Source organism: Salmo trutta, chromosome 24 (assembly GCF_901001165.1).
Source record: "Salmo trutta chromosome 24, fSalTru1.1, whole genome shotgun sequence".
Lineage (NCBI taxonomy): Eukaryota > Metazoa > Chordata > Actinopteri > Salmoniformes > Salmonidae > Salmo > Salmo trutta.
The window spans coordinates 9,304,449-9,317,168 of NC_042980.1; the positions used below are offsets into that span (position 1 = coordinate 9,304,449).

A 12,720-nucleotide genomic window follows, 5' to 3' on the forward strand; every position below is an offset into this window, starting at 1 on the left:
GACATGATTTGGAAAGGCACATACCTGTCTATATAAGGTCCCCATAGTTGACAGTGCATGTCAGAGCCAAAACCAAGCCATGAGGTCGATTGGGTCGAGGCACAGATATGGGTAAGGATACCAAAAAATGTCTGCAGCATTGAATGTCCCCAAGAACACAGTGGCCTCCATCATTCTTAAATGGAAGAAGTTTGGAACCACCAGGACTCTGCCTAGAGCTGGCTGCCCGGCCAAACTGAGCAATCGGGGGAGAAGGGCCTTGGTCAGGGAGGTGATCAAGAACCCAATGGTCACTCTGACAGAGCTCTAGATTATCTCTGTGGAGATGGGAGAATCTTCCAGAAGGACAACCATCTCTGCAGCACTCCATCATTCAGGCCTTTATGGTAGAGTGGCCAGACAGAAGCAACTTCTCAGTAAAAGGCACATGGCAGCCCGCTTGGAGTTTGCCAAAAGGCACTTAAAGGACTCTCAGACCAGGAGAAAAAAGATTCTCTGGTCTGATGAAACCAAGATTGAACTCTTTGGCCTGAATGCCAAGCATCATATCTGGAGGAAACCTGGCACCGTGCCTACGGTGAACAACGGTGGTGACAGCATCATGCTGTGGAGATGTTTATCAGCGTCAGAGACTGGGAGACTAGGCAGGATCAAGGGAAAGATGACTGGAGAAAAGTACAGAGAGATTGTTGATAAAAACCTGCTCCAGAGCGCTCAGGACCTCAGACTGGGGTGAAGGTTCACCTTCCAACAGAACAATGACCCTAAGGCTCATGTCACCTCTACCTTACCTGACACCCTAGACCCACTTCAATATGCTTATTGTCCCAATAGATCCACAGACAATGCAATCGCCATCACACTGGTTCCAGGAAAAAAACTCTCACACTACGTCAACAAAACAAAGGAGCTGATCGTGGACTTCTGGAAACAGCAGACAACTATCCACATCAATGGGACCGCAGTGGAGAAGGTGGAGAGCTTCAAGTTCCTCGGCATACATATCACTGAGGATCTGAAATGGTCCAGCCACACAGACAGTGTGGTGAAGAAGGCGCAACACCGCAACAGCGCCTCTTCAACCTCAGGAGGCTGAAGAAATTTGTCTTGGCCCCTAAAACCCTCACAAACTTTTACAGAACCACAATTGAGGGCATCCTGTCGGGCTGTATCACTGCCTGGTACTGCAACTGCACTGCTCGCAACTGCAGGGCTCTCCAGAAGGTGGTGCGGTCTGCCAAACACATCACCAGGGGAAAACTATCTGCCCTCCAGGACACCTACAGCACCCGATGTCACAGGAAGGCCAAAAAGATCATCAAGGACTTCAACAACCCGAGCCACAGCCTGTTCATCCCGCTATCATCCAGAAGGCGAGGTCAGTACAGCTGCATCAAAGCTGGGACCAAGAGACTGAAAACTGCTTCTATATCAAGGCCATCAGACTGTTAAATAGCCATCACTAGCCAGCTTCCACCCAGTTACGCAACCCTGCACCTTAGAGTAGCCTTATATACATAGACTTGGAATCACTGGCCACTTTAAAAATGCAACACCAGTCACTTTAGTAATGTTTAAATAATGTTTACATACTGCTTTACTCATTTTATATGTATATACTGTATTCTATTCCACTGTATTTTAGTCAATGTCATTCCAACATTGAGATCTAACATAGAGATCTAATATTTATATGTCTTAATTCCATTCTTTTACTTTTAGATTTGTGTGTATTGTTGTGAATTGTTAGATACTACTGCACTGTTGGAGCTAGGAACACAAACATTTGGCACACCTGAAATAACATCTGGTAAATATGTGTATGTGACCAATAAATGCCTCTGAATGTCTTTGAGTGGCCCAGCCAGAGCCCAGACTTGAAACTGATCAAAGAGAGAGATCTGGAAAGACCTGAAAATAGCTGTGCAGCGACGCTCCCCATCCAACCTTACAGAGCTTGAGAGAATCTGCAGAGAAGAAAGGGAGAAACTCCCCAAATACAGGTGTGCCAAGCTTGTAGCGCCATATACAAGAAGACTCGAGGCTGTGATCGCTACCAAAGGTATTGAGTAAAGGGTCTGAATACAAGGTACTGAATACAAACCCTTCAACAAGGTACTGAGTAAAGGGTCTGAATACTTATGTAAATGTGATATTTCATTTTTTTTATTATAGATTTGCTAAAATTTCTAGAAACCTGTTTTTGCTTTTTCATTATGTGGTATTGTGTGTAGATTGATGAGGGGGGAAACAATTTCATCAGTTTTAGAATAAGGCTGTATCGTAACAAAATGTGGAAAAAGTCAAGTGGTCTGAATACTTTCCGAATGCACTGTAAATGTTAACTAGCTACAAAGTAGCCTATGCCTACCTTGCAGAATGATATCATGATTACTTGCCTGCACAGTTGAATTAAAGGGTAACTTCACTCAAAAATCTAAATGAATTCAATTTTTCCCAGACCTCAAAAGTGGTCTCCTTATGTGGTTTAAGAATTTTTGTGGACTTAGAACATAAAAATAATAAGAAATTGTACATTTTACCCAAATTTCATGATATCCAATTGGTAGTTAGTCTTGTACCATCGCTGCAACTCCCGTTCGGACTCCGGAGAGCCATGTGTCCTCCAAAACTCGACCCAGCCAATCCGCACTGCTTCTTGACACATGCTCGCTTAACCCGGAAGCCAGCCGCACCAATGTCAGAGGAAACACCGTACAGCTGACGACCAAAGTCCGCGTGCATGCACCCGGCCGCCACATGGTGTCGCTAGAGCACGATAGGACAAGGACATCCCAGCCGTCCAAACCCTCCCCTAACCCAGAAGACACTCGGCCAATTGTGCACTGCCTCATGGGTCTCCCGGTTGCGGCCAGCTGCGACACAGCCCGGGTTCAAACCCGGATCTGCAGTAACACCTCTAGCGCCTTAGACCGCTGCGCCACTCGGGGGGACCCAATTTTCTTGTTTTTCTATTAAAAGTGTGATTTCAGTGTGAAAACCAGAAAAAAATGGGGGAAATCTGAAACCTGTGAACTTCTGACACAGATGAAAGTCTCATTTATCTATTTCAGTAGTAGGTCTACTACTGTATTAGCCTACTTGCACAATATGGGAATTATAATTTTAGGCCATCAGAGTATATGTCACTGTTTGTCATAGAATTTTTCACACAGGGCCCCTTCCCTTCGCCCGGCGGGCCGTTTGGAAAATTTTGGACAAAATTAGAGTATACCCACTTCTCCAGGCACCTCTACACCACTGCTCACACGGCCTACTATTTAGGACGCAAGTATGGTCATTCGCACACAGCCAGTGTGTTAGATATTCCCTGATTTGCCATCGAGCACAAATCCATTCACCAGTCCTTACAGTTTCACCGCAATATACTCACAGACACCACAAAAACAACATAATAAGTAACATGAATATCAAAACGGTCCATTTGACAACAAAATAACTAATGTATGATTAACAATTGATTAAAGATACAGTTTAAACAACTCGGAACATCAAAATGAAAACAGTTAAGTAAATAATTATAATAACAACATTTTTTTTGATGATTAATAAATAAACAAATTAAATAAATACATAAATTAATGAATTAGGTTAAATTAACTTACGAGAAATTTGGGTGTCACACACAATGAACAACAGCTAAAGGTTTCAAATGAACACACCGGCACTTCAGTATTACACTCAGAAAAAATAGTTTGACCAAGGTTCATTCAGTCCCATGCCAGGCTGCTTCTGTCCCCTGTGAAAAATGCCATCCCCATGGGCTTAAGTCTGGCCCCGGTCCCCCATTCCCTGTAAAATAACAGGCAACTCCAGAAAAACACTGCCACTCCATTACCAATCGACAACACATTAAAATATTAAAGGCTGTGTGGGGAGTGGAAGGCTGCAGAGAGAGGTGCATGAACTGATAAGAAGTCTGCAGATGTCACTCAGCCCCTAATGTGATGTTGCCATTGAAACAAAGACAGAAGGGGGGTATAAATCCCCCGCCAGCAGCCCCCTGTCCAACGTACTTGGGTTGCCCCATCCCGGGTTAATCCCACTTTATCCAGGAGAGCCGGGCTGTCAGATCTAGAGTGAGACGGGGGACAAAAGCAAGGCAAACATGAGGCTTTAAATACATTTTAATGATCATTTAACAAGTAGCAGGTCCGAGCAAAGGGGTACACTCACTCCTCAATTCCCCCTCCGAATGGTTGAAGTGAAGCCCCACAGAATTGGTTAACTAAAGTAAATAGGCAACCATTGAGTGCAGTGAGAATACTTGTGCTCTGGCAAAGGGGAGCTTTTGAGCACCCACACCAAAGAAAAAGACAGCTGGGGAAAAAAACACACAACAAACAAACAAAGCAAGCTGTTTAAGTGACACAAACTCAATTTAGAGCCAATGAGCTTTGGAGTTGGCTGTCAGCCAATTGCATATGCTCTCCTTCTCCTTGTGCTAATGTAATTTTAAACACTTGGTAGGATACGTCATCCTTCTTTGGGTTTATCCTGTGTGTTGTTTGCAATTTCGTGAATGGGGTTTGTTAATGTCCCACACCCAACTTGAAGTCACAAAACATATGGGCCATGCATGTAGTATTGGTTGTAAAACTAGAATTCCAATGGCAAAGTATACATTTACTGTAATTCCATCCACGTATAGTGGGTGGACATATCGCTGGAGGGTCTTCAGTACCACACTTAAAATAATAATGATTAGTTTTCGGACCAAATGTTACCTGGACCAAAAAACATCTTGGCCCAAACTTAGCTCCAACTTGAGAAAATGTAGGCAACAATTCAGTCAATTTAATAGTATGTGTTTGCTCAACTTGTCTCATAACTTATGTTCATTCAACTAGAAATTATTATTTGTGCATAACTAAAAAAGGCTGTACAACTATGTTTTCAGCGTTACGTATATGACACACGTTGACATTGTGCATGTGCATTTATACAGTACTATTATTCAACATGTCCTCACCTGGGATTTAACTCACAACTTCTTGCTTCATGGCATTCCAATCTTCCTGCTATGCCATAGTGTCTGTGTCAGTTATTTATCTATTTGATTTACTTTGATTTGATTGACTTATTTCAGCAATTTTCTAATATTGGTGAGGCATATTACTCTATTTTAATGTTACTCCTTAACAGTTTTTCTTGAGTGTACTTTTAACAGAGCTGAGGTCTACTTTGAAGTGCAAAGTTTTGCAATAAAGGTGAAAGCTGTCATTGACACAGATATGGTGGCATAGCAGGAAGATTGGAATGCTGTGAACCAAGAGGTTGTGAGTTCAAATCCCAGGTGAGGGCATGTTGATTATTAATTGCTGTATAAATGAACATGTACAGTGTGCCAAATATGTACATTGTATGTTAAAAGCACTGTGTGTAACTAGCGCCACAGCTTCTTTTTTTTTTAGGAAAGATGCCAAATACTACATTCTAGTTGAATGAACATATGAGACAATTTGAGCAAACACATAATTTTAAGTTGACATATGTTTGGCTATGTTTTCTCATGTTGTATGTAAGTTTCGACTAACAATATTTTTTAGTTTAGGCCTACTGTAGGATATTTTGCACCAGTTTCTATTTAGCCGTTCAATCTTTGAATGGAAGAGATTCAAAATGTCATTGTACAAGCAACGAATCAAATTGTGTATAACTGTAATCTCATTGCATAATCTAAAATGGTTCTATATATCAGTAATTAGGCAATTTGTATTATCTGCTCACCGCTTGTGTTCCAAATGGCATTGGTTTGATTCTTGTAACCATTTTTCATGCATTCGTCCACGTACGACTTGGGGTCGCAGCCGGAAATCAATATCTCTCTCAGAAGGGCAATATAGGCAATGGCCAATCTCAGTGTATCAATCTTGGACAGGCGCTTCTCGTAGGGAAATGTTGGCACGTGGCACCTTAACTCTTCGAACGCAGAATTGATACTCAGCATCCTCTTCCTCTCCCGGATGTTAGCGGCGTGTCGCTGGATCTTGTACGGGTGATGGGGCACGAACCGCCTCTGCCTGCGCTTGCTCATCTCGTGGGGCTCGTCCACCGAGGAGCTGTCCACTTCAGCACCGGCTCCAAGGCTGGGGGACTGCGAGTCCAGGTCGGTGAAGGTCATCTGCGCGTCAGGGAACATGGACTGGCCACCGAACGAGGACCAGGGCGAAAGCTGGCCCGTGACCGCGGTGCAGTCGAAGAGGAGAGTGTCCAACTGGGCCTGGAACTGGAAGTTAGGGTCCATCTGGCCCCAGAAGGCAAAGTCTGTAGTGCCATCTTGATCCAAGTCAAATAATATATCTTCCATTTTTTAAATCTTAATTTTCAATTTGATTAAACAAGCTGTGTTCACCCGGCAGGAGAAAACGTGTAGCCTGCTGCACGAAATAAATGGTGTTGTTCAGACATCGGTGCCTAGTTCAAAAGTGCCTAGTTCAAAATAAAGTGCTTGTGGGAACCGTCGGGTGTGCACTACCTGTCACCTGTAATCTCTGGACTGTGTGACACGCACAGTGACACATCTCGAGGATTAAATAGTTCCCGGATTTCCATGTCTCGCGGCAGGGGCTTCGCGCATTTTCTAAAGGCTGAAAAGGACCTCATTAGGAAACATGCCCCCTCCTAATAGATCACTCATTGCCTATTAAAAAGCGGAGGTGGAGATACAAAGGAATCAGTTGATCTTTCCATTATAAACTTCCCTCGAGTTGTTCCCTATACAACGAGCAAAGAGTATCCTAATGTTTACAAAGAAAATGACTATTTGACATTCGTTCCTTGAGAGGACGCTTGCTCAGTTTTGCCCCGCGTGTAGCACTTGGTCAACCGGGTGGCATCTGAATAGAATGGCTTTATAATTAGTACTCAGCTCGCGCCACACAATACTGTCAGAAACGTATGAATGCACTCTTAATTATCAAACCACATAGCCCCCGATGTAATCTTTATTAATGTTGATAGGCCTACAAAACAAGCAATGTAAAACACACGTTTTTAGTTGAAGTTGGTACAGATCGAATTTTAAATACAGATTGAATTTTAAATGCAAGGATCTTCCATAGCCTATATTTTTAGCAAAACTGAATATGGTGTCATGCAAGTCAGGCTCTATATTATTTGCCTGCATCAACTTCGCTATTGCATTCAGTTTGTTATTTTGCATGTCTAAAATAATTGCTATTCGAAAACAGCAATTAAAGCAAGTTGAAACAACACTTCTTATTCATTCGTACGGGATTATTTTGGTCTGCTCACCACATAAAACAAGTTGATTCGCAGATTATATGAATTGTATTAGGCCTATGACGGATAGCATTTAATTATGGCAAATTTAGTGATATGTTGTGTCTGCTGCCTATTTACTAAATCATGTTTACATTTCCTAACATAAGGTTTTGACGTTACCAGCCTTTAACGATGCTCGTTGAAAGGGGAGTGTTTGTCATTGCAAACACAGAAAGCAGGCCTGCTTTAGTGGTTAGGCCTGCTTTAGTGGTTAGAGTACCAAGACACATCCTCTAGCGATTTTTGAACTTTTACTGTTGAAAAGCGATATCCCAAGTATAAATAGGTCTACAGTAAAGTAAACACACTAAAGTTTAGCGAAAAATACTGGGTTTTTTTTTAGACACAACTGATCATTTCAGAGTGGGGCATTCAAGGAGTTGGTTTGATGTGAATCCGTGATGTCTTCGGCCTTCCCCTTGCTTGACGAACAATTGAGGAGACATAGAATACAAAAGAGAAAAGGCCCACCCACTCTCCTGCGCTACTGTATGTCATAACATACCTGGACCACCTATTGAGATGTACCTTTTGTTAAGTAAATCAGTTGTTAAATGAAGTGAAAAGGAGCCTGGAGTACCACTTTAAGCATATCATGAACTGTAAACTCAAAGGTATTTTTTCACTCAAATACTTCTAGCAAGTTTAACTCAAAGTCAATGAAAAGTCATTATTACTTCAAATGTGGCACTGACTCAAAACTCAAAACTAAATGAGAAGTCAAATCACCAAAAATGTTTTAAGTTATCATAACAAATTCACTTTTTTACCAGCATGCTCTACTGCAGGTAGATTTTTTGGGAAATGTTTTTATCTGTGTTTTTGCATGTACGTTGAGTGATTGATTAATCTTATGCAACACAAAGACAAATAACGTACATTTTTCTAAACTAATCCAATCATTTAGTTCGATTTCTTTTGCACCCTTTACTGAAATGGCTGTTCCAGTTTAAATGGCTTAGGTGGTCTCCTCACACTGTTCCTAAGCCTGATAGTTGTTATGAATGCAGGTTGTGGGTGAACTGTTGGATAGCCTAACTCTGGCTGGATTCCAATAGGAATTACACATCACTTTGCAAGCCAGCATAATGTGACTTGCAGGTAGGGTTGCAAAATTCTGGTAAATTTCCCAGGTTTCCACACATCCCTTTTGGAAGATTCTTGGAAATCCGTTAACCAGGATTTTGTGGAAATCTGGGAATGTTGGGAAAGTTAACAGAATTTTGCAACCCTACATGCAGGCCTGATGTGGCCTGTAAACCATGAGTTTCAGGCCACTGTATTAGGGTAAAGCTAGGCCTCAAAATAAGGCCTAATGAGATATGTAATGTATTGTCATAAAGAGTTTAATTATAATGATATTCACCTAGGAACTCACTTGGTGAGGCCTGAAAATTAACAAATTCAACAACCATATCTCTGTCACTAACAAATACAGTCATGGGTGGTAACTCCACAATTCACTCGAAAAGGCAAGGCTCACTGGGAAATTATATTGGAGGCGTGGGGGCATTACTCAAAATGTTCAAGCTGATACAACTCAAATCTGGACCCCCTACAGGGTCACTGTGAATATATTGGTTTGAGTAATGACTAGAAAGTCACTTTAAGTAACTACACTCAGAAGTATTGACTTGCACATATTTGGCAAATTAGCATGCCAAAAGGCTATGGATATGATACAATAAAAAAATCGATGGATCCCCCCACACAAAGATGTTTAACTGATTTTTTCTTTTTTTTCTATGCTTACTTCAATGTCGGGAAACAAAGAAAAACAACATTTATTACTCAAGGATCGAATTACAATATTACATTTAACAAGTTATTGATGAACTGACTACTTCAATCCCACTTGGCAGAGACATCAGTTCAACATCTAGTTTTGATTTACATTTGGTTGACATTTCACCTAACATGAATGCAATGTGAAATCAAGAAAACATGTCATCTTGTCATTGGATTTAAGATAACATGTGAGTAAAAAAAATATGAAATTCCCTTACGTTGATTTCTTTTTGTCAAATCCAATCAGTTTTCCACGATGATTTAGGTCATCACGTTGAATCTTTTGGTTGAAATGATGTGGAAACAAACAGTGGGATGTTTGTTCTCTCCTGCAAGGTGAGTTTCAAAGTAAAACGACTTGATTAATGAGTGCTTTTCTATTGAGCTCAGCATCTTGTTTTTACACAGTTAAAAGCTCATAAAAAGGTTAAGAGTCAGAAACGCTTGCGTAATTTTGGAAATGCGGGGTAAGTATATATGACTAAAGTTTTGGCATCAAGACAACATTCCTTTCCTCTCTTGTTGTGCCTCTGACGTAGGCTATTAGCCTATTGTCACCAGCATAGGACTGCATGGGTCCTACAGGCTATAGCCCTAATGTAGACTACCTAACATAGCCATAGGACTAACCATCTTTTAATTGTCTGACTCTATCCATCAAAATATTGTTTCAGATCCTTATGAAATGCTAATTTTATAAATCATATTTTAATATATTTGTAATAGTGGAAGAGAAATCTTGATTATTTTCCAACAGTATAGTTCGATTGAATTCTGTCCTCAGTCAGAAATGATCTTTTAATTAGCCTACTGAGGCGGTGCACACAGTAGACTTCCTTTCCACCGCCAGACCGGGAGGATTAGAAAGCCAAGCCATGTATTATCTTGGCAAAACAGCATAGGATTTCGATTGCAAACATACTTATTCAAATGATTCAAGGTGTTATGGTGAAAACTGAAAACTATGAATAATTTCCGCTGCTCTTGACCTGAAGCAGAGCGCAGCGAGCGAGGGCTTGTCAGAACCTTCTGCCAGACAGACATCGGTAGGTCGTGCGCAGCTGACGGGCCAGGTTTGGATTGTGAAGGACACGGCTGTCAAATACAGGACTTGCTCTATGCAGCCAACAATATGTATTCAAATAAAGCCGTGGTCTGCTTTCAGTTGTTTTTCTTTTTCATTGTCCGCAAATGGCAAAGATTCACTGTCATCTGTTGGCGAAGGATGATGCCTCTAAGGTCTGTCTAGTTTGTCTGAACATCACTAACGATAACAGGCCCAGGGTTGGGGAGTAACTGATTACAAAAAATACAACATTTAGAAAAGATGTTTGCGAAAAAAAACATTGACACCTTTCTGTTTTCTCAATGACATTCAATTCAGCATTGAATAAAGACGCAAGTTTAAGTTTACTCCACGTGAGTGAATCTGACCACAAGTCTTCTTCTAATGCCTCTAAGGGAAAAGTAATCCAAAAGTAACTGGAAGTAATCAGATTAGGCCTACATTGCTACATTTTGGGTAACCCAAACATTACGTTACTGATTGCAATTTTTGACAGGTACCTAATAACTGTAACTGATTACATTTATAAAGTAACCTAATAAAAAAAAACATTCACTAAAGTAGTGCACTGGGTCTTTACTAGCAGACCGATATAGATGTCTATAAATGTCTTTGTTTGCCGATATAGTGCTGGCAAACATTTTTTTCAGCATCTCTGCTTTGGCAAAAAAAGGTAGTTGTATAATTAAGGATAGTATCTTGCAGGATTCAATAGTTGGAATTGTAAGAGTAGTTGCCCTGTCCCTTTCTCTGCGATTGTCATTTTAATGGAATCCAGAAAGAACAAAACCCTGTCCTTAAACATTTACATTGGTAGAGCATGGCGCTTGTAATGCTAGGGTTGTGGGTTAGATTCCCATGGGGGACCAGTACGAAAAAGTATGAAAATGTATGCACTCACTATAAGTTGTTCTGGAGAACTGTGTCTACGTAAAGCTTAATAAAGAGCAGTGTGTGGGTTTATTCTTTATTCTCAATCTTAAGAATGTCTACTGAAATGGAAAAGGAATGAATAGACCATTTCAGTTTTCACATAGACATAAGTTCCATTTGCAAAGTCATTCAAGAAACTGGAGAACATATATCAAGCAAGTATTTTTATATTCCACAACTGTTTTGAAGTTACAAATGCTGGTTAACACTTAAATAGATGTAGGCAACAACAAAAATGATGCATCCCCCGTCAGCAAAAAAAAATAAATCACAGCACCCCAACCCCAAACTACTTCCCGTGGCTATGAACGTTGCCATTTTATAAGGATCTTACTGCATTTGCCAAGTAGGGCGGGTCAGGCACATCCGAATTCGCCAGACTTTTAGACAGGCTGGAAAGTAGAAAACGTATTGGAACCGGTGCATAAACACATCTGGCTGCAATTAGTCGCTGGTTTTGAAGTTGTCTCGACTTGGGAGTTATTTTGAAGAAAACAAGGAACTTAATGAAAACGGATGAATTAAAAACATAGCCTATCCATATCGATTCCCACCACAGCTGTTCTTTCATGTTCCTTTGAGTAATGTGCATTTTAATCAATGACAAGATTATTGGGTTGTGTGTAATTATGTAATTTCCTATCGTTTATTACTGACTTGTCAATTAACCGACCAGAGTAAAGTTTGATAAAATGGAGTGCAAGGCGACAAGACACACGTGTGCGCGCATACACATACTGTACATGTACATACACAGCAAATTCTCCAGTGTTAAATCAACACTGAAAGTGTGGACCCATATACACAGTGTAACAGTGATAACTGATTTAACTGATAACTGTGATAACTGATTTAATGAGCCATTCGCAGTTTCACTGTACCGGCCGTGTGTACTTAGACTTGCATGGCTTAATCTTTGAGACAAGCATATGCTACTGGCAGGATCAACCAGGTAGCCTTATTTGCCTTTTGAGTGAATTGTAGAGTTACCACACATGACTGTATTTATAAGTGACAGAGACATGGTTGTTGCATTCATTCATTTTCAGTCCTATGGACTTCACCTAGTGAGATCTTATGCGAATATGTTGTCATTACAATGACATTCTTTAACACAATACCATACGTATTTCATAAGGCCTCAACTCTTACAATGGCGCCAAAGGAGATGGCCGCCATTTTACGCTCCCGTAACCAATTGTGCTATTGTGCATTTTCTTTCGCGTTATTTGTATCTATTTTTTACTGAAACACTTATTTTGTATTTTTTTTATTAACTTCTTAAGGCATTGTTGGTTAAGGGCTTGTAAGTGAGCATTTCACTGTAAGGTCTACACCTGTTGTATTCGACAAATACAATTTGATTTGATTTGAAAGCCTAGTTTTACCCGACATTCTTAGAAATAATAGTATGATTTTGTTCTCTGGGTTACAAAAACAAAAAAAATACACATAATGTACCTTCAGAGGTACACATAATGAGCTCACAGGGTACTGTTCGGTACCTTTTAGGGTGCATGTGCGGATAATCTAGCATAATGGTACATATTTGTATCCAATATTTTGAATATAAAGGTACAATCATCACACTCACTCTCAATGTACGGTTAAGGTACATTTCAGTT

General features: G+C 40.6%; 1 protein-coding gene across 1 annotated transcript; it reads right to left on the minus strand.

Moving 5' to 3' along the window:
- Window positions 1-3,023: 3,023 nt before the first annotated feature.
- LOC115160644 (transcription factor 21) lies at window positions 3,024-6,733 on the minus strand. The gene is made up of 2 exons (XM_029710874.1): window positions 5,752-6,733; window positions 3,024-4,095 (listed from the first exon to the last, which is right to left on the minus strand). Exons 1-2 carry the CDS (start codon window positions 6,329-6,331, stop codon window positions 4,058-4,060), a joined length of 618 nt encoding a protein of 205 aa, XP_029566734.1. The 5' UTR covers window positions 6,332-6,733; the 3' UTR covers window positions 3,024-4,057.
- Window positions 6,734-12,720: the final 5,987 nt, after the last annotated feature.